The sequence below is a fragment of the Polypterus senegalus genome, chromosome 12, assembly GCF_016835505.1.
Source record: "Polypterus senegalus isolate Bchr_013 chromosome 12, ASM1683550v1, whole genome shotgun sequence".
In the NCBI taxonomy this organism is placed as follows: Eukaryota; Metazoa; Chordata; class Cladistia; order Polypteriformes; family Polypteridae; genus Polypterus; species Polypterus senegalus.
This window is the reverse complement of record NC_053165.1, coordinates 126,945,977-126,971,296: the sequence shown is the minus strand read 5'-3', so window position 1 is coordinate 126,971,296 and position 25,320 is coordinate 126,945,977. Positions and strand designations below refer to the sequence as shown.

At 38.1% G+C, this 25,320-nt stretch overlaps 1 protein-coding gene across 1 annotated transcript in view; it reads right to left on the bottom strand.

The window, feature by feature from the left end:
• Nucleotides 1-2,505: 2,505 nt before the first annotated feature.
• adamtsl5 (ADAMTS like 5) overlaps nucleotides 2,506-25,320 on the bottom strand; it is a 202,273-nt gene continuing 179,458 nt past the window's right edge. The window contains exons 9-10 of the mRNA XM_039771362.1: nucleotides 6,169-6,240; nucleotides 2,506-3,250 (exon numbers count right to left, since the gene is read on the bottom strand). Of these exons, the coding sequence (XP_039627296.1) occupies nucleotides 2,925-3,250; nucleotides 6,169-6,240 (398 nt within the window). The 3' untranslated portion in view covers nucleotides 2,506-2,924. The remainder of the gene's footprint in view (nucleotides 3,251-6,168; nucleotides 6,241-25,320) is intronic.

Here is a 25,320-nt window from a genome sequence, read left to right as displayed (position 1 = left end):
CCCCTTAAAAGTAGCCTTCCCTCTCTGCCCAATTGAACCAGGAAACACATGAGACCTTGTGATGTAATAATAATATTGACATATTTATGACTACTAACAAGGCATTTCTGTCTTCTTGATTGAAAAAAGTATGTATGACGTATCTGCATAGATAGATTGGAAACAAAACAGACCTTCTAGCTGTGAGTGGAGCTGAGACTTCTGACAACAAAATGAGTCAGTCCCTTGACACAACTATGTGGCATGTCCTATGTGTGCCACATGATTTGAACTATGTAACACAGTGTATATTACTTATTACTAGTTTGTGCCATTTGTTGTATTTTGCTTGTGGTTATCATTGTAAGTTTTTAGGTGCAATGGCACAGTGATCTCACAGCTCAGATCGTATTTTTGGCCACAATTGATCCACCATAGTTAGCTGTTACTTGTTATGATTTAAATCTTTATTTTTTCCTGGGTTTTTATTTATAAGTACAAATCGTAACTAACATGCTTTGCTTGTTTTTTTATTTTTCAATCAGATAATCTAATTGTGTTATTATTTATTTGAACTATTGTCGTAATCAAAAGTTAAGAATTTTATACTGCTGTTTTTGACGTTGTTACATTTCATGAATGGACGGCGCCATGTTTGAGAATTGAGTGTGCTTCATTGACACGGAAGTTTCCCATGATCCTTTGGGATGTGTGTAACTGTTGATGTCATGTTGCATGAAGACATTACTTTTATTAGTTATCTGAGATTTATTGTTTTTGACTCCTGCAACTCTTTTTTGACTACTATTTTTGCATTTTGGTTTTGTCCATCATTTTTCTTGACCATCTGGTATTAACCTTGCTTAGTTTTCTTTTTCCTTTCATAGAAAAAAATAATACTGATTATCTGGTAGTCAGTATACTTCCCTAGTCCTCATAGACAGTTAAAAGATTATAATCCACTCAAAACTAGTTCAGTTGCCCCTTCCCCATTGACTTTAAAGCAACATTTTCATGATTTCTCCAAACTCATAGTGAACTGAACTCCACAGGTTTCACTTATCCCTGTTAAACAGTAAAAACTCTTTGAAAACAATATATCAAACAATGTTACTCACGGTTTCACAGAAATCCATACATTCAAGTGTGAAGTAAGCTGAAGTAAAATCTGTCCCAAGCAACCAGACCACCCCATATGCTTTGGAGCTCTTGTGCTCTTTGGTAAAGAAGCAGCTTTTTTGTTGAGACTTATAACACAGCACACAGTTTCTGTTGCTCAAAAAAACAGGGTCTTCTCTTCACATGTTTTACCTCAAACCATAAATATACTGTATATATATATATATATATATATATATATATATATATATATATATATATATTTTTTTAAGGCAGCATTCCAAGTAAAAGAGACATTCAGATTCTTTATTATGTGTAAGAGTTGATTACATATTTTTACATTTAACTGAATAAAAAAAAAATCAATTGAAAAGATCCCAGTCCTGAATGTATACACCATGTTCATAATACAAAATACTGTATGTGTTATGTAACACACAAAATAGACATAAAGAATTATGTATTAAAAGATGTGTGGAGTAGATGACATGTAAAATCAGTGTAACACACAAAACACTGAGATAGCAATGTTATCATTTTTATTTCAGAGTATATAAAATTCATATATTCAATTATTCACAAATATTCCTATTCCTAATACTACTACTACTATTTAATAGCATAATATAATATTTATTGCACATTGAATGCAATTTTACAAATGAAGATTATAGCCATTACTGAATACTGTATGATAACACTTATTGTCCTAAACAATTGTTAAATACTAAAATTACATTTAAACAATGATGAACAATGCAATGATAATTAGGAAGCCTTACACAGTAAAAAATAACTCATTATTAAGCACAACTTTAACAGATTAAAAAACAAAAAAATGTCAGTGCTGTAGAACACAAAGTACAGTGGTACCTTGTTCCAGATCCTTTGACTTATACCAAACAGGACGTATACCAAACAAATGTTTTCCATAAGAAATGAAGGGGAAATGATTAATCTGTTCCCATGAAAACAAAATCCAATTGTTACTGGCATATTATACATTGATGGGATTATATAAAATTATTTAAACACTGCTTAATACTAAAATACATAAATACAAAAGCAATTAGATGAAATAAATGAAAATTTAACCTCACTTTACTTTTTAATAACGTCTTTGTTTTTCACAATCGTAGATACCGTAGTTCTTGGCATACGGTGTGCAGCAGCCATGTCCCAGATACGCATGCCACCTTCATACTTTTCAACAATCAATTCAAATTTACGCAAAAAAACACAAAAATCACGTGAAAATTCACATAGAGATATAGCGTGGGTTGTTCACTGTTAATGGGCAGTCATGGCTTTGTCTTGAGAGAGGTAAACAAGGGTAGCGCACAGTGTTCTAGCACGCGAGTCGCATTCCAAACAAAGGTTGTATACCAAGCAAAATTTTTCGCGTCCAAACAGGACGTATATCAAGTTGGACTTATTCCAACACGGACGTACTGTATACCGAGGTACCACTGTATATGAAAATGCGTGAGTTTGGTGAAACTTTCATTTAATAACAAAATATTTACACGATACATTTTTCAGTGTCAGTCGATACAGTTCATCCTAGTGAGATAATGATGAAGCTGTGGTGTCATTTTGTCTATTCTCTGACTACAAGCTAATACAACTGTTATAGTCTTATCATTTTTCTCTTTCTTTTTCCTGAAATATAGGAAAGCAGAATGCCAAGTGAAGTTGGTAGAGTCATGAATTATCTTTCAGATTCTAAGATTTCTGTATCCCACTAAATGTTCCCATGATGTCTTTGGTTACCATGCAGCCGGAATGTTCAACCTGAGAGAAGCACAGTTGCATATGGCATAGATTCAGAGAGGAGTATTTGAATATTTTTGCTTGACACATTCAGCATCCAGATGGCGTAACAGTTGGTCTTCCCGAGGATGGAAGGACTTCACATAGCTATTAGTCTCCAGTAAGATACGATTAAGAGTCTGTTCATAATTCACATGGCGTCTTGCCATTATGAAGTACTCAAGTCCTTTCTCCAGTTGCGGACAGTTGCACAAGTTGGGTACCCATATGAATTCTCTTTGTATCAATGGGAAACGGTTGCGATATGTATACATTACCTGCACATCATAGCGGGTCTCTTGACCCCTGTAGGTCTTCTCTAGTATCTTACCCCGGAACACTGCAGAAAGACATAGTTTGATGTGATGAAGAAGTCTTAACAACATGAACAACAATGGCTTCTAATAGACAGCTTACAATGTACAGATATGGATCTATAATGTACATTCATAATCTTAGGCTGGAGAAATCTGTTAATATTTGACTCTAAAGATGTCTCACATAAGGCTTTTAGGATCATGTTTCTTTCCTAGCATGTATATAAACACAGGTAACTCTAGTGTCTGTATTATACTTTACCTGAAATGGGTGCCTGAGTTTCAAAAAGCTTGCATATTGTAATCTAATCAGTTATCCAATAAAAGGTGCCTTTTTGCTTCACTTCTCATTGTGTTCATAAATGGCTAACATGGTCCATCACTTTACAATCTTTTTTATACAAAAACAAATAAACCCCAAGATTTAATACTATTCTTTTTTATGCAGTCAAAACCATATACATTTTCTACCTGTTAGTGGTGGCAGCACTGACATGCACTGTAGTGGTGCACTGACTCAGATACATTTTGGCAACAGCCTTTCTCTATTTGCTGCTATGGGAACTTTCTCAGTTACTATTTCTAGCCTTCCCACTACATTTTGTACACATGAACTTCTAGTTTTAGGAGAAAATTGGGGTCACCTTGGATTTACTGATGCATCCAGACAAAAAAAACAATTAGTGGTTAGCTGTATATTATTGTAAAAATTGAAAATAACAAAATGCATGAATAGCAATCAGAAAAAATATCACAGGCTTCAAAATACAGAACGTTGTAACACAATTAACTAGTAAGACATACTGTATGATGTTGTCTTTTCTATAAAATTTGTTTAAATGACAAACATAGTCTGTTTTCAAGATTCTGGAAGCATTTAGTATCACTTAGAATTTGAAACAGGGTAAGACAAAAGTCCATAAAAAAGCACATGTATATAGTTGGAAAAGACATTCAAACTATCTGTACACTAGAGACAGCAGAATTCTTTAATGTTTTTTTCACAGTATTTTGGAATCTTGGATGTGAATAAAAACATATATATCATTAGGCATGTAAATCTTGGGCTCATAATTCTGCTTATTAGCTTACTACACAGAACAAAAAAACACAATATGTTGTTAATGTGGTTGAACAGAATCACTGTGTAAGGCTAGCACATCCTCAAAGTAATGCAGTCAGTGGGGTGGAGAATACACTGCCCTCAGGATGTGTTATTTTGCCATTTTTAACATGTCAGCAAAAGTTATTTTGAACAAATCACAGCCTGTGCACCTTCCAGTGAATAGTATAGGAGGTATCGTAAGTGAAAAAAATCATCAGCCAAACAGAATCAAGTATTCAAAAAGAGACAGCTACCCCACACCCTTTTGGACCAAGATGCTGGCACCTTCGGAGGTGGGTGGGTGCCAAATATGGAACTAGGAGGTGTGGTCCCTGGCCGGGATGCCCAGGAGGACCGGAGGAGGGCTTGTGCCTCCTCCAGACCGCAAGGGGGCGTCCGTCCTGGTTATGTTGGGGGCCTCGGGTGAAGGGCTTGGAAGCCCAGCCCTGTAGGGACCCGTGGCCACCGCCAGGCGGCGCCCCAGTGCCTGAATATCCCGGGAGCCCAGCACTTCCGCCACACTGGGGCATGGCTACAGAGGAATGCCGGGAAGCAGCTGGAGCCCATCCGGGTTCCCATTTAGGCCGCCTCCAGTCATCGGCAGAAGTCGGGTGGAAGAGGACGGAGCTGGAGGGAGGACTAGAGGTGGCCAGGAGAAAGGCACTGGAAGTGTGTGGCCTGGACATTGGGGGAATCGGTGCTGGAGGCACTGGGGTTTGTGAGTGCACTGAACTGTGAAAATATTATAAATAAACGTGTGTTGGGTGAACATAAGATGTCCGTCTATCTGTGTCTGGGCCAGCGTTCACAGAGGATGAAGGGAGGTTATACCATTTTAGGCAAGAAAGAAAGGACTACAAGTTGGCATTCTTTTTCTTTTTTTGCAACAAAGTGGGCGCTCCCCAAACCCCATTGCCCTATATGTTCAAAACCTCACTCAATAGAATTGTACACACAGGGTGGAGGACAAATATGTGGGTCCACATAACAAAGAAACTCAGCATGGGAATAAAAGAATCTATGCCTTATGATAGGGTTACTCCAGAATCCTTCCATGATAAAACACAAAGTTAGAAAATAAATCTGGTCCTTCATCAAAATATTATCTACAAATTTCCACAGATACTTTATATTATGATTCCTAATTCTGTATGGGCTGCACCACTCTTGCTGAAGCTCTTTTTTTACTTGTCTGTAGAAAGCATTACCACACATAGTCAATAAGACTGACTGCCATTAAGTAATACATTGGTAAAGTAAAGCAACACATTTGCAAAATAACAGAAGCATAAGTAGGAAATAACACAACTAAATATGACAAGAAAGAAATATAGCAGGAAAAAGCTTCTATAGAGCTGTGTGAAAAAAATCACCTCTTAAAAAGAACAACAGTAAGATTCTTCATAGTAAGCCTGTGTGAGATTTTGTAGTGGGGTATCTCAGAAGGCAACTTACACCCGATAGTGTTTTTGGAACCATATAGATGCTGGAAAAATACATTTAAAACAAAACTGCACTGTAACTTGGTGGGGTATGCGTCAATGAGACAAGATGCAGCAAAGAAAAATTGAATTGCCAAAGCAAAGTGCAATATTAACGTGGGTTCAACAGTATATAGCAGGGAGTAGGGATTGCTTAAAAATGATTAAATGTAATCAAACATCTATAAAAATATTGAATGTTTGATCAATATCTGATAAAACGAATGAAATATTTTGATAATTATCACTAGAACAATCTGCAAAATAATGGACTTACTCAGAAATGTAAGTTTCTATATTTTCAAGAAAATCTGACGTATTTGCATAATCATACATCATGCATTAAATAGCTCACCAAAATCTTTCTGGCAGTATTCTCTCACCCGATTTTCTTTCCCTCTGATCTTTTTGCATTTACCACAGCGGTCTATATAAATAAATAAAAAAAAGAATTGATATAATTATACTGGTATCATAATCTTCACAAAATCTATGTGTTTTATGAGGTATAAGATGCCAGAAAGAGATATATTAGCAAAAATTAAAGGAACAAAATATTTAAAACAACAAAATAAAGCATTCTGAAACCTATTAATTAATTAATTAATTAGTTCAGTTCAGAGTGTTCGAAGTGGGGAGCATCCCATCAGCACTAGGCTCAAGGCAGGAAATAGCTCTGTACTGGGAACCATTCCATTGGAGATGTAGTGTTGGACAGATGGCATTTATTACTTTCGACGAAGTCCTTGTACTGCATTTTCAGTATCATGTACCATAACGCAGAGTTCAGGCAAGATAAAAAAAAAAACCACGTTCAAATGACATAGCATTTTCAAATAGTGACGTTTTCATGTATGAATGTGTGTGCATGCATAAGAGAGGCAGAGACAGATTTGATCTCATACAGTGGTTACTGGAATATAAAATAAACACTTTTGCAAATGTATAAAGAAACAAGTGTGCTTTTACTCAAGAATAAAACAGAATAACAAAAAAATTCAAGTGAAAACAAGATACCAAGAAGACATGATTCACCAGCATATGTTTGTCTGCTTACATCCCTTCAGTGATATCGTTGACAGGTAGCAAAACTTTACACAGGCTGTTACAGACTGAAATCTAAGTCTTTTTTCTTTTTGAGTGCATACATTGTCAGCATTGCACTTCCAGATCTATATTAGATCCATTCATTACACACAGACTGATGTATTTCAAATGTTTATTTCTTTTAATTTTGATGATTATAACTGACAACAAATGAAAGTCCCAAATTCAGTATCTCACAAAATTAGAATATAAATTAAGACCAATTTTTAGAAATGTTGGCCTACTGAAAGGTATGAACATGAAAAGTATGAGCATGTACAGCACTCAATATTTAGTAGGGGCTCCTTTGGCCTGGATTACTGCAGCAATGCAGCATGGCATGGAGTCGATCAGTCTGTGGCACTGCTCAGGTGTTATAAGAGCCCATGTTGCTCTGATACTGGCCTTCAGCTCTTCTGAATTGTTGGGTCTGGCGTATTTCATCTTCATCTTCACAATACCCCATAGATTTTCTATGGGGTTAAGGTCAGGCGGGTTTGCTGGCCAATCAAGAACAGGGATACCATGGTCCTTAAACCAGGTACTGGTAGCTTTGGCACTTTGTGCAGGTGCCAAGTCCTGTTGGAAAATGAAATCTGCATCTCCATAAAGTCCGTCAGCAGCAGGAAGCATGAAGTGCTCTAAAACTTCCTGGTAGACGGCTGCGTTGACCTTGGACCTCAGAAAACACAATGGACCGACACCAGCAGATGACATGGCACCCCAAACCATCACTGACTGTGGAAACTTTACACTGGAATTTAAGTAACGTGAATTCTGTGCCTCTCCTCTCTTTCTCCAGACTCTGGGACCCTGGTTTCCAAAGGAAATGCAAAATTTACTTTCATCAGAGAACATAACTTTGGACCACTCAGCAGCTGTTTTGTCTTTAGCCCAGGCGAGACGCTTCTGACGCTATCTCTTGTTCAAGAGTGGTTTGACACAAGGAATGCGACAGCTGAAACCCATGTCTTGCATACGTCTGGTTCTTGAAGCACTGACTCCAGCTGCAGTCCACTCTTTGTGAATATCCCCCACAGTTTTGAATGGGTTTTGTTTCACAATCCTCTTCAGGGTGTGGTTATCCCTATTGCTTGTACACTTTTTTCTACCACATCTTGTCCTTCCCTTCGCCTCTCTATTATCTGTGAACAGCCAGCCTCTTTAGCACTGACCTTTTGTGTCTTGCCCTCCTTGTGCAAGGTGTCAATGGTCATCTTTTGGACAACTGTCAAGTCAGCAGTCTTCCCCATGATTGTATAGCCTACAGAACTAGACTGAAAGACCATTTAAAGGCTTTTGCAGGTGTTTTGAGTTAATTAGCTGATTAGAGTGTGGCACCAGGTGTCTTAAATATTGAACCTTTTAACAATATTCTAATTTTCCGAGATACTGAATTTGGGTCTTTCATTAGTTGTCAGTTATAATCATCAAAATTAAAAGAAGTAAACATTTGAAATACATCAGTCTGTGTGTAATGAATAAATCTAATATACAAGTTTCACTTTTTGAATGGAATTACTGAAATAAATCAACTTTGTCATGATATTCTAATTTTATGACCGGCACCTGTATTAGCCAGCGAAATTGTTGTCTGTTGATTGGTTCTGCCTTTGTCCAGAAATGGCTCCATAAGCTTTATGACCACAGACTTGGAAAGTTTTTGCTCTGGGTTGTAACTCAAAACACATCTCTCAACAAAATGCTGCAGATGTCTGAGATCGTAGCAAATCTGTTGTTTTCCACATGTTCTGCACAGATGTCTTTGTTGTCAAAGCACAAATGCCGCATAGTAGTCTGATATCGGTCACAGGACATTGTATGTTTGATTGCCAGTACAGCAAATAGTTCTGAGCAGGCATTAAGCACAGCACAAACTGTGATCATCGCTGCTGTTGTGAAAATAATGGAAATAAATGCCATCAACTCAGAGATGGAGAGGCAAGTTTGTTGTACCACATAAACGTCTCTTACAGAATAAAACTGAATAAAAGAAAACCAAGTGCTAACTTTTACAAGCAGCCAAAATTTACACCGGGTGTTACAGACTAAAATCAAATGTATGTTTTTATTATATTATAGTAATAATAATAGCAGCTCACTACTCAAAACGCGGAGTGCTGGCCTCAAACCCGGAACCTTTGTGTTATAAGGCAGCAGTTATTACCTCTACAAATCAACTTCCTGTCAATTGATATTTGAGCTTGGGTTTTTAACACATTGACAGCAACATGAAAATGAAAGAATTTTTTTTCTTTGGTTATATTCATGAATAAAATCTCATATGTTTATTTTATATTTGGACTAAAGTCTTCATACATTATACACTTGACATAATTATTAGTAGTTTCTGCTTTAGGTATGTGTTCAGCATTTCTTGCCACACATTTCCAGCCACACTAAACTTACACAAATCATTGTAGACAAGGAACACACATGAAATGTATGTATTCTAAATAACAATATATTATTTACTCTATACAACTATGTATAAATATGTACCTCACTGCTAGATAAAAGAGACTTGAGCTCTGAAAATTCTGTGACAGAGTCAGCTCTGTCGGTGGGAGGGATATGATAGCAGGCCACGTGCTGCTTGTCCTGATTGACACATTTGCAAAACAAAAGACACTTATGTAGAGGTGTGAAGGAATTTAAAGTGTCAGCTTTTTCTTCGCTGGGCCTTTTTTTAGAATGTAGCCTCTGTGCCTTATCTGATAAAATGATCAATCACTGGCCAAGTGACTTCTGACAATTGGTTCTGTGAGGTACCATCTAAATACCAGTTAAATATCTGTCTCAAAAAGATGACTGGCAGCATTGATGGACAATAATCAACCAAAAAGGATGGGCTTATGTGTACCCAAGAAACCAATGGCAAAGCATCTGTTCCATCCTTTAAAAACCCTTGTACAACCTAAATCTGGGAATAATCTATTAATCTCACAGTTTTCTACCTGGCCCTTATTTCTGCAGGACCTCATTGTCTAAAGCAGGGGTTCTCAAAGTTGGTGCTGGGGGCCCACTGTGGCTTCAGGTTTTTGCTTCAGCCAGATTCATAATCAGGGACAACTGATAATCTCAATTAATTATCTGGTATTTTTGGTGCCAATATAATTGAAAGGTAATAATCTTATGAAGGAGTTCTAGTTATTATAAGTATCTTCCTAACTACAGTAAGAAAGTGAAGAGATGCATCTCACAAAATGAATGTGGAAGGGGTACAGCAGTACTAACTGTGAACAAATTAATATCATCTTTACAGTGTAGGCACTAGAAACCTAATAACTAAGTAAACATTTTTTTCCAGCTTAACTTCAAGAACTGAAAGATCAGGATTTATACGTTATGTGCCATTTTGTACAAGACAAATGCAGTATATATCAGCCAATAGACAGAATTCATAAGTCATGTGCCTTTATGTATAGGTTTAACTAAGTTTAACTAAGCTATCATCATTTTTTGGTTTGGTTGTTTTTTATTGTCCTTTGTCCAAATATCTATTTACATATGTTATTACAGAGAATACATATTTTATATTTTAAAGATATTGTGTTTGCCCTTATTACTAGCCAGGGTTTGACAGTATCCTGACAGCCTTCTAGTGAACATTTTTGGAAGTTTTTTTTGGACTTTTTCTTTCTTTCTTTCTTTTCTCATAATATTTTCATAACTTTAAAGGAAGTTAAAATAATTTAAAATTTAGTCAATCAGCACCCAGATCACCAGTTCAGATCCAGAACAGATTCTAACCACTCTGCAGCATGCCTATGGAACTTGAGAACAACTGCTCATAACTGGTGACTCCATAGAATTTGGAACTATGTTAATCTAGCAGTTAACATTAAACGCCTCCCAGGGGTGAGGGTATCTGACATGGAGGCTAGATTGGACATTATAGTTGACTAGCAAAATACCCGCGCTTCGCAGCGGAGAAGTAGGGTGTTAAAGAAGCAATGAAAAAGAAAAGGAAACATTTTGAAAATAACGTAACATGATTGTCAATGTTATTGTTTTGTCACTGTTGTGAGTGATGAGTGTTGTTGTCATATATATATATATATAAATATAAATATATATTTACACACACACACAAACATATATATACATATCTATACATATACACATACATACATACACACACATATATACACACAAATACATATATATATATATACATACACACACACATATATAAACATATATATACATATACATACATATCTACATATAGACACACACAGCTATTTCAGATCAGTGCAATACGCTGTTTGTTAAAACGGATGACACCCGCTCTTACGCAAGTCTGCGTGGATATTATGAACTATCGATTTGTTCAAGTTCTATTTAAATTTTAAATAGAAGGAATTTTTATTTAGTCGACAGAAATATCTTTGGTAGGAATGGTAAAACAGACAGGAATATTATTCCTGAATAAATCAACTCAAACCTTAAACAACTTATAATATTTTGCTCTCCATAAAAATATATCCTGTCTAAATTATACAAGTTAGAAATAAAGTAAACATTAAAAGAACAAACATTCAAATTTCTTTACTCTTATGTAATTTTATATTTTATAAAAATAAACTTAGATTTTAAATATCCCAAAAGATTTTGCTCTCCATAAAAATATATCCTGTCAAAATTATACAAATTCAAATATGAACATGCTGCATAACAAAACCTAGAAATATAAATAAAATGTGTTCCTTTCAGCAATAACAAATCAAATCATTCAGTTGTCTTTGCTCATATGTCATTTTAGAGCTGGACGCCAGGCATCTTTTTTTGGCAACAGGTTCGTTTATGTTTGGTGTGAGGTTCTGTGTTGTGGAGATTCTCAGGATGGATTGCAGGTGCTCATCAGTGAGGCGACTCCTGTGTGCTGTTTTGTTAGTCTTTATCACTGAGAAGAGCTTCTCACACAGATATGTGCTACCAAACATGCACAAGGTTCGAGCCGCATGTAGACGGACTTTTTGTTCTTCAAAGTCACCAAAGCGCCGCAAACTCAGTGCGCGCCAGTTTATCAGCAAAGTGCGATTTGGGAACACCGTAGTGACGACTTGGTTTAACATTACTTGGCAACAGGGAAAGTGGGGCAAGTGGTTGTGTCTCCCATAAAAGCAGCTTCAATTGAAATCACTTTGTGATTGTGCACGGTAAAACGTCCGCTGAAGTGTCAGATTCTTATTTAATTCTTCTGCTTTCTGTATCTTCTGCATTGCATTCAGGTCTTTCAGGTTACCCTGATGTTTTGTTTTATAGTGCCGCCTTAGATTAAATTCTGTAATTACAGCCACATTAGCTCCACAAATGAGACACACGGGTTCAGTAAACATATACTCAGCCTCCCATCGGTTTTAAAGGCTCTATTTTCAGAATCAACTTTTTCTTCAGCATCGCGGTGAGCTAGCTTCGCAATAACTTGCAGCATCATAAGGTAGACTTGATTAACGCGTAACTGTTCGGCAAGGCAGCTGAAGCGCTGCATTATGGGATCTGTAGTTTATTGTGTTACCAGCGCTTCATATACCCGGCTTTAATAACAATAATACAGTATATAAAATGATCTCGGGCCGGATATAATTACGCTGGCCGGATGTGGCCCGCGCCCTTGAGTTTGACACATATGGACTAAATAGAACTTGAAAAGATATATTTTTTCAAATGTGATCGCAATTCAGATAGAGTTGACGCAAGACTACAGCCTGCATGCCTCAATAAGTCATCCTCCCTCGCTCTTACTTTTTACCGCTCATCTAATGAATACACTGAGTATGGCTTTACCAAAACAATCATTGATGGCTAATAAAGTATCCATTATTCGAGTATGTAGATCGGGTTATATATATATATACATATATATATACCCGCGATCGCAGCGAGAAGTAGTGTGTTAAAAAGCTAGAAAAGAAAAGGGAACATTTTAAAAATAACGTAACATGACTGTCAATATACAGTATTTGTTTTGTGAGTGTTACTGAGTGTTGCTGTCATCAAGGATTTGATTATCATTATTTCTTTCAATCAGGTTCGTATTTGTAGGATGTGTTGTGTTCAAGTTACATTCCGTGTTTGTCAATCGCTGTAAAGATGACAGGTTTCATTCATCGATTAGTTTCTTACTGCATCAATAAACAGCTCGTCTTCTTCTTTATCTGAGACCTGACACACTGCATGCACTTTTTTTACACTGTCTTCCTTTAGCGGACATTGACTTTTTCCAACGTGTGCTTTGTTTCAGCAGTAGCTGGATTTATGAATATGCTTGTATGTATCAGACGCTTCATATTTTTGCTGCCTTTCAATTGTGTAATTCGGTTTTGTTCAGCTCTTTGGAACTGTTGCTTTTATCTGTGCACGCGCCAGTTCACGTGAGCCACTCGGTGTACATGCATCGAAGGTTCCCAGCTGTGCTGGTGCCATCTCGCTATGTCCATGGCTGTATTTAATGTTACCTTAGTCCTGGCACTTAAAACTTTCTCTCGCAGTTTCACTGAGTTTGTGTCAAACACCACCCTGACCATCTCATCTTCCTCTCCATAAGCACAGTCCTTCACCCGTGAATATTTACCCGTGGCAGTTTGCTATTGGATTGCCGCTGACGGACGGCCTTATATGGGCAGGCACTAAATTACAAACGCCAGCGGCAGCCTGTCTATGAACTTAATTTAAAGTGTAGGTTTACATCGTGCTTTGTTTCCAAGTAGCAGAACTCATGAATATGGTTGTATATGTCACTCGCTCGCTTCTTATTGTTTCGCTGCCTTCTCAATTATATAATGCATGTTTTCTTCAGCGCTTTTTGAGGTCTTCCTGGTTTTCTATGTACTGCGTGATTATGTGGGAGGCGTGATGATGTCACACTAAACTCCCCACGGCGTTGAAGCTCATCTCCATTACAGTAAATGGAGAAAAACTGCTTCCAGTTATGACCATTACGCGTAGAATTTCGATATAAAACCTGCCCAACTTTTGTAAGGAAGCTGTAAGGAATGAACCTGCCAAATTTCAGCCTTCCACCCACACGGGAAGTTGGAGAATTAGTGATGAGTCAGTGAGTGAGTGAGTGAGTGAGTGAGGGCTTTGCCTTTTATTAGTATAGATGATGAAGTATCTACCTTATTGCTGCATGTCGGCACTAACAATATTTATTTACAGCAATCTGAGGTATTAAATGGGGATGTTATATCTCTTTGCACCAAAGAAAAAGAAAATGTTGGAATGTCATTGTGTCTGGGGCGGCATGGAGGCGCAGTGGTAGCGCTGCTGCCTCGCAGTAAGGAGACCCAGGATCACTTCCCGGGTCCTCCCTGCGTGGAGTTTGCATGTTCTCTCCGTGTCTGTGATCCTAAAAAGACCTAAGGAGGAAGGTGGCATGGCTCTATTTAACTTCAATTATATTACTGAGCGGCAAATATACAAGCTATAAAAACCTGGACATTAACACAAATAGATGAACATACACAGGAATGGTCCTCAATAGAAATAAAATCCTGCAGTACTTCTTTATATTCCTTGTTTTGTACCCCAATAAGTACGTCATCGCCAATATACTAACACTCCAATTGTGCTTCACTCACTCAGAATATGGAACCAATGTAGGAAGTATTTTAAGATAAAGAAGTTTTTATCTGTGGCACCACTGCATGATAACCACCTTTTTCCACCCTCTCAAATGTACGCAGCTTTCAATGTCTGGACAACGTCTTTGCATCCTACGAACAACTACACTCCAAGTGTAACTTTCCAGCAGCACATTTCTTTCACTACCTTCAAATTATAAACTTTGTTAAAGAAATCCTGCCCAATTTTCCTCACCTCTCACCTACCTCTATGCCGGAAAAAATATTCAGTCATGACGACTCAGACGGCATCTCCGTAATATAGAAAACATTTTACAGTCCCTACCTTTCAAAGACCCCAGAGTACAGTGGGAAAAGGATCTCTCACTCAACATCTCAGAAAAGGAGTGGAAGGTAGCAATGCACAGAATTCACTTGAGCTCCATATGCACAAAGCATACAATTATTATTCAACTTAAAACTTTAAAATTGTTGAAAATGTTTCCAGGGCAAGATCCAACCTGCAAATGTTGCAATCGGCTTCTAGCCTCATTGGGCATGCGCCAAATAAACATCATTTTGGACCAAAATCTTAAAATGCCTTCCAGACAGCCTTGGTGTCATAATCCCTCCTAACCCTGTTAACAGCCGTGTTTGGTGTACTTCCAAATGGGCTTAAAGAGGTGAAGGACAAACAAACTGTGATCGCCTTTACTACACTATTGGCACGTAGACTTATCTTGCTCAACTGGCAGAAACCTAACTCACCTCTTTTCAGTCTGTGGGTAAATGATGTTATATACTATATGAAATTGGAAAAAATTAAATACTCTGTGCCAAACATTTTCATAACCTGGCAGGATCTAATAAATAACATCTTAAGCATTTTAATCGAGGAAGCAGATTCTCTTCCCTCTTTTTTTATTCTATTTATTTTTATTCATTTATTATTTCATCTATTTATCTTATTTTTACTAGTTTTACTCTGCCGGCCTAGCACTCCTTGTCATGGGTGGGGGTTAATTTTGTTTCAAACATAGTTTTGCAAAACTTCACTTGTTTGTATGGAATGTTATTTGATTTTAATAAAATCAATAAAATGCAAAAATAAGAAAGAAGTGGTCAAATATCAATTTTTCCGTGAAAAAGAGAGTTGCAGCCCACCATGTGTTTATTCTGTTTCAGACAATATTACAAAACCTGACCCCTATGCCAAGGATGCGATGATGGTGCTGCTGTGCCCAGCACATCTTTGGGCTCTGGCTGGACATACACCTCTTCCTGGGCAACTATCTGGTTGTGTGATGATGGACACTAAATGAATTGGTTAAAAAATAAATGCTGCATCTGATTACCAGTTTTTACATTCTGCTAATTACATTGAAAAGAAGTTATAACGCTGTCCAATTTGGCTGATCATTTGGTGGCTTACGGTCATCATATTGCATCTCTTCAGGTACAGGCAAGCTACGATTGAATGCCACATTATGCAGCACGTTACATGTTTGCACAATGCGACACACTGTGGACTATAGAGGAGCACATTAATAGAATGGAAGTTATTCTATTTGCATAAACAAATTCATTTTCTGAAGGTGCCTTTATAGTGTAGTGTTGGCGGCGAGCGCCACTATGAATAGATTCTCTGCTCTTTACATGGCTCTTGAAAAATATGAAAAAGGGAGATCAGATAGAAACAGCAGCACTGCTTTGATACTGGATGCTGCCAGTTTGCAAAGCCAAGCAAAAGCTTGCGTACACATAGTCTGAGGCTGCCGTCAAAATATGCGTGGCTTTATGTCAAGTTTAGTTTTTATACACCTTGAAGTGAGCGTGGAATGATAATTCTTTATTGTTATTTTTCACAGCAGTATTTTGGAATTGTGGATGTGAATAAAAACATATATATCACTGGGCATGTAAATCTTGGGGCCAGATACACAATTCTACTTATTAGCTTATTAAATAGAACAAAAAGCACAATATGTTCAACCATAACAACAGAATCGTTGTGTAAGGCTAGCAGATCCTCAAAGTAGTGCAGTCAGTGGAGAATCTTGAAATGAGTGTGGAAACGGGCATACGCAACACTTTTCGGTGCAAACACCATTTATACTTGAGACCCCTGGTGTGCAAATAAAAGCGTAGCCTTTGTGAACAAATGGGATGATTTTTGGTGAAGACATTGATTTTTCAAGAGAGATGGTCTGCATCATAACTGGAGGGATTCTTTTGTTTTATCCCAAAATATGTCATCAAAACTGCCTCGCTGATAGATCAAAGCACCATCCAGGCAGCAGGCTTGTGATCTTATGTTCCTGTTTTGGGGCATCTTATAAATTAGCCTTGATGCAAAACTTAAATTACTTGATAACCAAAAAATAAAGTACATAATTAGACCAAGAGATAAAAACAGATGCGCCTCATGGGATACCTGTTATAATAACTTATTTCAAATTAAAACAAAAAACATGTAATTAGTTCTTTGCTGTTTTAAGTGTTGCTTACTGTATTAACCATTCACTCTCTTGAAAGTAAAGCTGCTTTGGTAAATTATATTATATTAAGTACAAGGTCTGATTTGTATCTTATCATTGAAACTTGGCTTGGGAAATCTGACATTATTCCCCAAGCTGAGGAATCACCAGATTAATATATATTCTTTCAGAAATCTACAGATTCTGGCCAAGGAGGTGGCCTTGGAATAATTTATTATGATAAAATGCAACTGCTTCTAAAAATGTAGGCAAATTATCAAATTATCAAACTTTGAGGCACTCATTTTAAGTGTTAAAAAGGATTCCAGTACAATTGTTAGGCTAGTTTACAGACCACCAGAGACATACTTATTGTTCATGACCGAATTTGACAAATCTTTTATTTGATTTGGCTATAAATTATGATTGTGTGTGTTGATGAGGCATTTTAAAGGTGCACATTGATGTGGACAATGACACTTTTAGCAAATGTTTTACTTATTTGTTAAATTTAGTAGAATTTTTGTCAGATTGTCCAACTCATAATCATAACCACAAATTAGATCTAGTCATAACTTACAGAATTGTAATTCAAAATTTAAATATTACTACATTAAATGAAGTTACATTTGATCACTGCTTAATTATATTTGATTATGTTTTGCCCTTAACCAATACATTCACAGATTAAAACAAGGACAGTCTGACATCTAGATTGTAATTAAGGTCAGCTAACAAGAAATTATATAACCTTGGAAGAGGCCTTGGATACAGTATCTCATCCTAAAACAAAAGTAATTAAAGCACATAGAAGCTCACCCTGGCTTAATGAGAGCATTTGAGCTCTTAAATTAAGTGTCAAAAAATGGAGCATAGCTAGAGAGCAACAAAGCTATGGGGCCTCATGCATAAATGGTACATATTGTGGTATCGCCCAGGAGGACCGGAGGAGGGCTTGTACCTCCTCCAGACTGCTAGGGGGCGTCCGCCCTGGTTATGTTGGGGGCTACGGGTAAAGGGCTTGGAAGCCCAGCCCTGTAGGGACCCATGGCCACCGCCAGGCAGCGCCCCGGTGCCTGAACAACCTTGGGGAAGACGACAGGGGACACCCGGACGGCTTCCGGGTGCGCAGCCGGCACTTCCGCCACACTGGGGCGTGTCTGCGGAGGAGTGCCGGGAACCCCATCCGGGTTCCTTTTTAAGGGGCCGCCTCCTTTCAGTCGAGAGCGGAAGTCGGGTGGAAGAGAGACGGAGCTGGAGAGAGGACTGGAGGCGGCCAGGAGAGAGGCATTGTGACTGTGTGGCCTGGACGTTTGGGGAAACGGTGCAAGAGGCACTGGGGAGTGCACGTGACTAACTGTAAATAAATATTGTACAATAAACGGTGTGTGGTGGAGCCAACGATGTCCGTCTGTGTGTATCCGGGTTCAAGTCCACAGTATGCAGAAATATGTTGCATACACCCATTTCCACGCTTACATCATAATATAAAAACAAAACTTGGCTTAAAGCCATGCACATTCTCATGGCAGCACAACCCATTGCATATGCATGTTTCTGCTCGGTTTTGTAAACTGACAGCACCCAGCGTCAAAGTTGTGCTACTATTCCTGTGTGGTTTCCCTTTCTTTTTTTAGATTCACATCCATGACACAAGTTTTATCAAATACACTGAAATTAACCACATATTGTTTATAAATTTAAGGCTCCTGATTGTAATCAACCTGTAACAATATAATGGTGCACAGAATGGCTAAGCTATTCCAATTATCACCGCTGCTTTAGTGTTGTTACTCTCGGTGCACCACGCAGAGTATTTTAAGTCATTGTATCTGAGTGTGGAATCACAGCTGTACAGCAGATGATCGGAAAGCTCTACGGCGGGTTGTGTCGAAAGCACAGAGGATTATCGGGATAGAGCATCTACCATGGAGAACATTTACAGCACACATTGCATAAGGAAAGCAAACAGCATCTGCATGGATTCCACTCAGCCATGTGCACAGTCGTTTTGAACTTTTATACAGCAAACACTTCAGAGCTTTTACTGCACAGACCTCAACACTCAGAAACGGTTTCTTCCAAAGAGCTACAAACGCATTCAATCAGTCCATCAAGTGTCCTCATTAGAACTGCTTGCACTTATAATTAGAATGACCTCACTGTAAACTTGCTCTACAGCTGTAAAATTGCACAATCTGAGCTACTTTATGAACCATTTTGCACTATCTGCACTATATGTACATGAATATTGTACTTATGCTTTCATACTGTTTGTTTTCATTGTTTTTATTGTATTATTATTATTATTCTTATTTTATCATTTTATAGGAAAATCAGTTTATGGAGGATTTGCATATTGAATCTCATTGTACCATACAATGACAACAATGGAATTCAATTCAATTCAATAGAAGAGAGCATGTGTTTACAGATTATAACTGGCTTCTAAGTCGATTTAGATTTCCAAGAGCTGTCCTCTTGGATCTGTGTGCTGTTAGAATACTAGGATGTATGCTTAACATCATTTTTATGATGAAATGCATTAATTATGCATATTACATTATACACATAAATTGTTAACTTCATTTAAATAATATATATTGTTAATAATTCAACATGTGAGGACACGGTGGTGCAGTGCTAGTGACGAGCTGGTGCCCCGTTCAGGGATTGTTCCTGCCTCGTGCTGTATTCTTGCTGGGGCTGTGTGACCCTGGATGGATAGATGGATAGAATAATTAAACACATATTATGAAGATTTTTCAATATTCCTTAAAGGGTTTGGAGAATCGGCATACTAAGATTACAGCCGGTTTGACATTTATTGCAGAGCTTATATTGTGGTGATTGGTTAAGTGGAAAAAGAAAACGGAAGGACACGAGTTGGGGGTTGGTATGTTTGACGGAGACAGTACTGCTAGAATAAATTATTTCATCAAAGGTCGAGTTCACCACAGCAAGCATCTTGTGGGAGGCAGGAACAATCCCTGGACGGGGTGCCAGCTCATTGTTATCACTGTGCCACCGTGCCCCCATGTTTAATACATGCTTTAATGCATTTCATCATGAAAATGATATCATAGTATTCTAAAATGTTCAGAGAGCTGTACTATAGTGAATGTAATGTATTCTGTGTGGCACCTGCATGCTCCTGCCTACAAAAGAGAAAGCCTGTTTAAGAAGCATGCAGTGATTCACAAACATAAAGCACATAGAATACAAAACATTTAACATGCTACTTTAATTACGATGGGATTTAAAAAATTCTAGTAAACTAAAAATCGATTTTAAGATGAAGTTTGCAATGTTTTATTTTAATGATAAAATGAGATTAAAGTGGAAATTTTGAGATTAATGTTGACATTTCAACCATTTTTTCTTCACTGTGTCCCTTTTTTTTCTCTTTTCTCTGTACACTAATACGCTTCCATATGACACTCAGATGGTGAGCTGCGACTCACCTTTTCACTGTGACTTTGATATCTGATCAGTTCTTTTTTATTATGGACACTGTGTGACTTTCTGAACTTGAACTTTTGAGTGTCTCCGTAACTGTGTATCAGTTTCCTTTTGTTGCTTATACCACTGCTTAAGCCAACAAATAGTACATTTTTCCTTGCCTCAACTTCGAGAGAGAGAGGTTAGGAGCACACGCTGATACAGTGCATTGCTGCACCCACCACATGACAAACCAACACAGGATACCAGATTAGGAGCCAAGTGCCGCCATGCAACGGGTGACACCTCAGCACCACACTAGTTCAGATGGAATGGAACTGGTGTGAAATTTTTTATGGAGGCTGGTGTGCCAATTCTGCCACCAAACCCCAGGTTTTATCTCTGCAGGTTGGAGGGCCTACAATTCGCATTTGCTGAAATTCTTCTTTTTTCCCCCTTGCTTTTGTCATTATCTTTTCACAAAATGCTGAACTTAAAGGGCTATTTAAATTGATTTGCATATTCAAAGGGATGCAATTCTGGGAGGTGTCACAGTGAGGCAGCAGGCGCGTGCACATACGTTACTTTTCACGCTGACTGGGATTAATGGAGTACAAGTGTGTGGAAGTTGGCTTACGCATATTAAAAAACGCTTCTTTGACTCATCAGCAGCTTTAAAAATGACAAACATTTTAAGTAATCAGTCCATTTATAGTGCCAACTTTAATAGCGAGGATAATGTAAATAGTAAGGTGGAAAATTTTAATTCTAAAGTGAGAGCTGCTGTTGATATAGTTGCACCTGAAAAGACAGTTAAAAAATCTTCTAGCATTGTTATACCATGGAAGACCCAAAGAGTGTATGATTTAAAAAGAACATGCCGCAGAGCTGAGCGTAAATTGAGGAAAACTAAACTGATTGTCCACTATGAGATATTGAAGGCTAAAATAACAGAATACAATAACACAATCTTGAGAGGCGCTGCTATTTCTCCAAGATTATAAATAACAATGCTAGTAATCCCAGAGTCTTATTTTCTACAATTGATCACCTACTAAACCCAGGTAACTCGAAGGAATACCTCCAAAATACTTCCAGCAAAACCTGTGAGGCTATTGCTGTATTTTTTAATCAAAAAATTAATGATATTAGAAATAACATATGTGAAGGATGGCCGGCTATATATTCCTGACCACACCTCCAAGCCTCCAGATGGAGCCCTCGCAGCGGCATGGAAGTTCCCCGAATTCCAGCAGAGCCTCATGGACCTTGTAGTTTTTATAAACAGCCCTGCTGGATAACATGAAGGCCACCAGGAGCCACTACAGGGAGTCTTGGGGAGTGCTACGTGCCCTATAACCCGGAAGTACGTCCTGATCACATGAACAGTAGGAATGATGTACTTCCGAGGTGAAGAAAAAGACTTTGTATCCGACCCAGAAGTGATAAGGAATCTCATGGACTGTAGGGTGGATTCACTTCCATGTCAGGAGATATAAAAGGACCATGGGAAGTCCCAGACGCTGAACTGAGCTGGGAGGAAGGGTGGCTAAGTGTCTGGGAGTTGGAGGATTGATTATTGTTATTTGGTTATTAATGAGTAGTATGGAGTGGAGGGTGCTTGGTGCACATAATTATTATAATAAAAAGAAGAATTATTGTACTTTTACCTGGTGTTTGGCGTGGTACCTGACGGTTCAAGGGAGCGACAGCGCCCCCTACTGTCACACATAGTACATCTCCCCAACACTGCGGATCCTCCAAAGCCCCCGTACTCCGTTATAAACAAATTAAATTCTTTCACCAGGATAGATCTGCCTGATTTACATAGAATAATCTCTCAGCTGAAACCCTCTACCTGCGTCCTTGACCCAATACCAACAAGTTTTTTCAAGGAAGTATCAAAGTGCTAATTGATAATATTCTTGACATAGTAAATTCGTCATTAGATACGGGGGTCTTCCCAGACTGTCTTCAAGACTGCTGTAGTTAAACCCCAACTCAAGAAAAATAATCTTGACCATTCTGCTTTTGAAAATTTTAGACCCATCTCTAACCTGCCTTTCTTAAGTAAAATTCTAGAGAAGGCAGTCATTATGCAGTTAAATAACTACCTCAATAAACATGCTATTCTTGATACATTTCAGTCAGGTTTTAGAACAAATCACAGCACAGAAACTGCACTCACTAAAGTAGTAAATGACTTGCGGGTAAATGTAGACAGAGGCCGTTTATCTGTTCTCATCCTCCTAGATCTGAGTGCCGCATTTGACACCATTGATCACAATTTTCTTAGAAATCGCCTTAGTCAATGGGTGGGCCTCTCTGGCAGGTTCCCAGAGGGGACTGGGCGGTCTCATGGTCTGGAATCCCTGCAGATTTAATTTTTTTCTCCAGCCATCTGGAGTTTTTTTTTAATTTTTTCTGTCCTCCCTGGCCATCGGACCTTACTCTTATTCTATGTTAATTAATGTGGACTTATTTTATTTTCTTACTGTGTCTTTTATTTTTCTATTCTTCATTATGTAAAGCAGTTTGAGCTACATTTTTTGTATGAAAATTCATCCATCCATCCATTGTCCAACCCGCTGAATCCGAACACAGGGTCACGGGGGTCTGCTGGAGCCAATCCCAGCCAACACAGGGCGCAAGGCAGGAAACAAACCCTGGGCAGGGTGCCAGCCCAGTGCAGGGTGCGCACACACACACCCCAAGCACAATTCAGAACCGCCAATGCACCTAACCTGCATGTCTTTGGACTGTGGGAGGAAACTGGAGCACCCAGAGGAAACCCACACAGACACGGAGAGAACATGCAAACTCCACGCAGGGAGGACCTGGGAAGCGAACCCAGGTCTCCTTACTGTGCTACCACTGTATGAAAATGTGCTATATAAATAAATGTTGTTATTGTTGTTGTTTTGAGCATCCGAATGTTTTTGCGCGTGGGCATATTTCCAGTTTTGTCCATATTTCATATTTTAGTGTGAATTCTATGCACAGCGTCATACATGAGGCCCCAGGTCTTTTGAATTGCATGGACAGAGAGTGTTAAAAAATATGCAATAGCTCTCATTAAAGCCCACTTGGACTACTATTCTAAAACAACAGAACAATCTAGACAAGAATAGGCCATTCAGCCGAATAAAGCTCACCAGTGCTATCCACTTAATTCTTCCAAAATAACATCAAGTCGAGTTTTGAAAACCCCTAAAGTCCTACTGTATATCACACTACTTGGTAACTTATTCCATGTTCTACGGTTCTCTATGTAAAGTAAAAACCTGCTACTGTTTGTGTGATATTTGCCCTTAACAAGTTTCCAATTGTGTCATCGTGTTCTTGACAAAGTCGTTTTAAAATAATACTATTGATTCACTGTTCTAATTCCCTTTTAATTTTAAAAACTTCAATCCTGTCTTGTCTTAATCTCCTTTTGCTTAAACTGAAAAGGCTCAGTTCTTTTAATCTTTCCTCACAATTCATTGCCTGTAGCCCTTAATCAACCTAGTGGCTTTTCTTTGGACTTTTTCCACCCTGCTATACCCTTTTTGTAGCCTGGAGACCAAAACGGTACACAATATTCCAGATGAGGCCTCAACAGTGTGTTATAATATTTCAGCAAAACCTCCTTGGACTTCTACTCCACACATAGTGCTATATAACCTAAAATTATGTTAGCCTTCTTAATGGCTTCTGAACCCTGTCTGGCAGTTGATAGTGTCAAGTCCACTATGACTCCTAAATCCTTTTCATAAGGTGTAATTAGATTTTCAGACCTCCCATTGTGTACTTAAACATAATATTTTTACTTCCTACGTGTAATACTTTAGATTTATTTACATTACATTTCATCTGCCACAAGTCTGCCCAAGCCTGTATGCTGTTTATTATTTATTGTAATAATTCAATAAATTCAAGATTACCTGCCAATCCACCTATCTTGGTATTATCTGCAAACTTAATCAGCTTATTACTTACTGTACATTCCTATCCAAATAATTTATATATATATATATATTACAAATGGCAGTGCCCTAGTACTGATCCCTGTGGGACACCACTCTTAACATCAGCCAATTCTGATTGGGTTCCTTGCACCATAACCCTTTGCTTCCTGTACCATTATTGGACACATCTACAAGAAAGAACACCCTGAACTTCCACTTCTTTTAGTCTGATGCTCAACTTCTCATGTGGCATCTTATCAAACGCTTTCTGAAAGTCAAGATAAATACAGTGGATCCTCAGTTCACGACCATAATTCGTTCCAAAACTCTGGTCGTAAACCAATTTGGTCGTTAACCGAAGCAATTTCCACCATAGGATTGTATGTAAATACAATTAATCCATTCCAGACCATACGAACTGTATGTAAATATATATTTTTTTAGTTTTTAAGCACAAATATATAATATATTATACCATAGAATGCACAGCGTAATAGTAAACTAAATGTAAAAACATTGAATAACACTGAGAAAACCTTGAACAACAGAGAAAACTAACACTGCAATAGTTTGCGCTATAGTGCTAGGAACCACTCGTTAAAATACTTTTTTTTAATGAGTTTTAAGCACAGGGAAAAAAAATTTACATTTGAAAAATCTGTAATTTAATAAACCACCAAGAAAAGTAACATTGCCACAATGCACGCTATGAACCTATCGCTGTAAACAGAACTGAAAACAAAAACAAGCATTTTCTACCTTATGCGTCCAGCCCTCCTTCTCTCGCTCGCTCTCTCTTTCGTGTGTGTGTGTGTCTCTTTCGCGAACCAGGAGTGCCTGTGTGTGTGCCTCTGTCTCGTGAGACTGTGTGTGTGTGCGCCTCTGTCTCGCCCGCCTGTGTTTGTGTGTGTGTGTGTGCGAGCCTCTGTCTCGCCCGCCTGTGTGTGTGTGTGTGCCTCTGTCTCGTGCGCCTCTGTGTGTG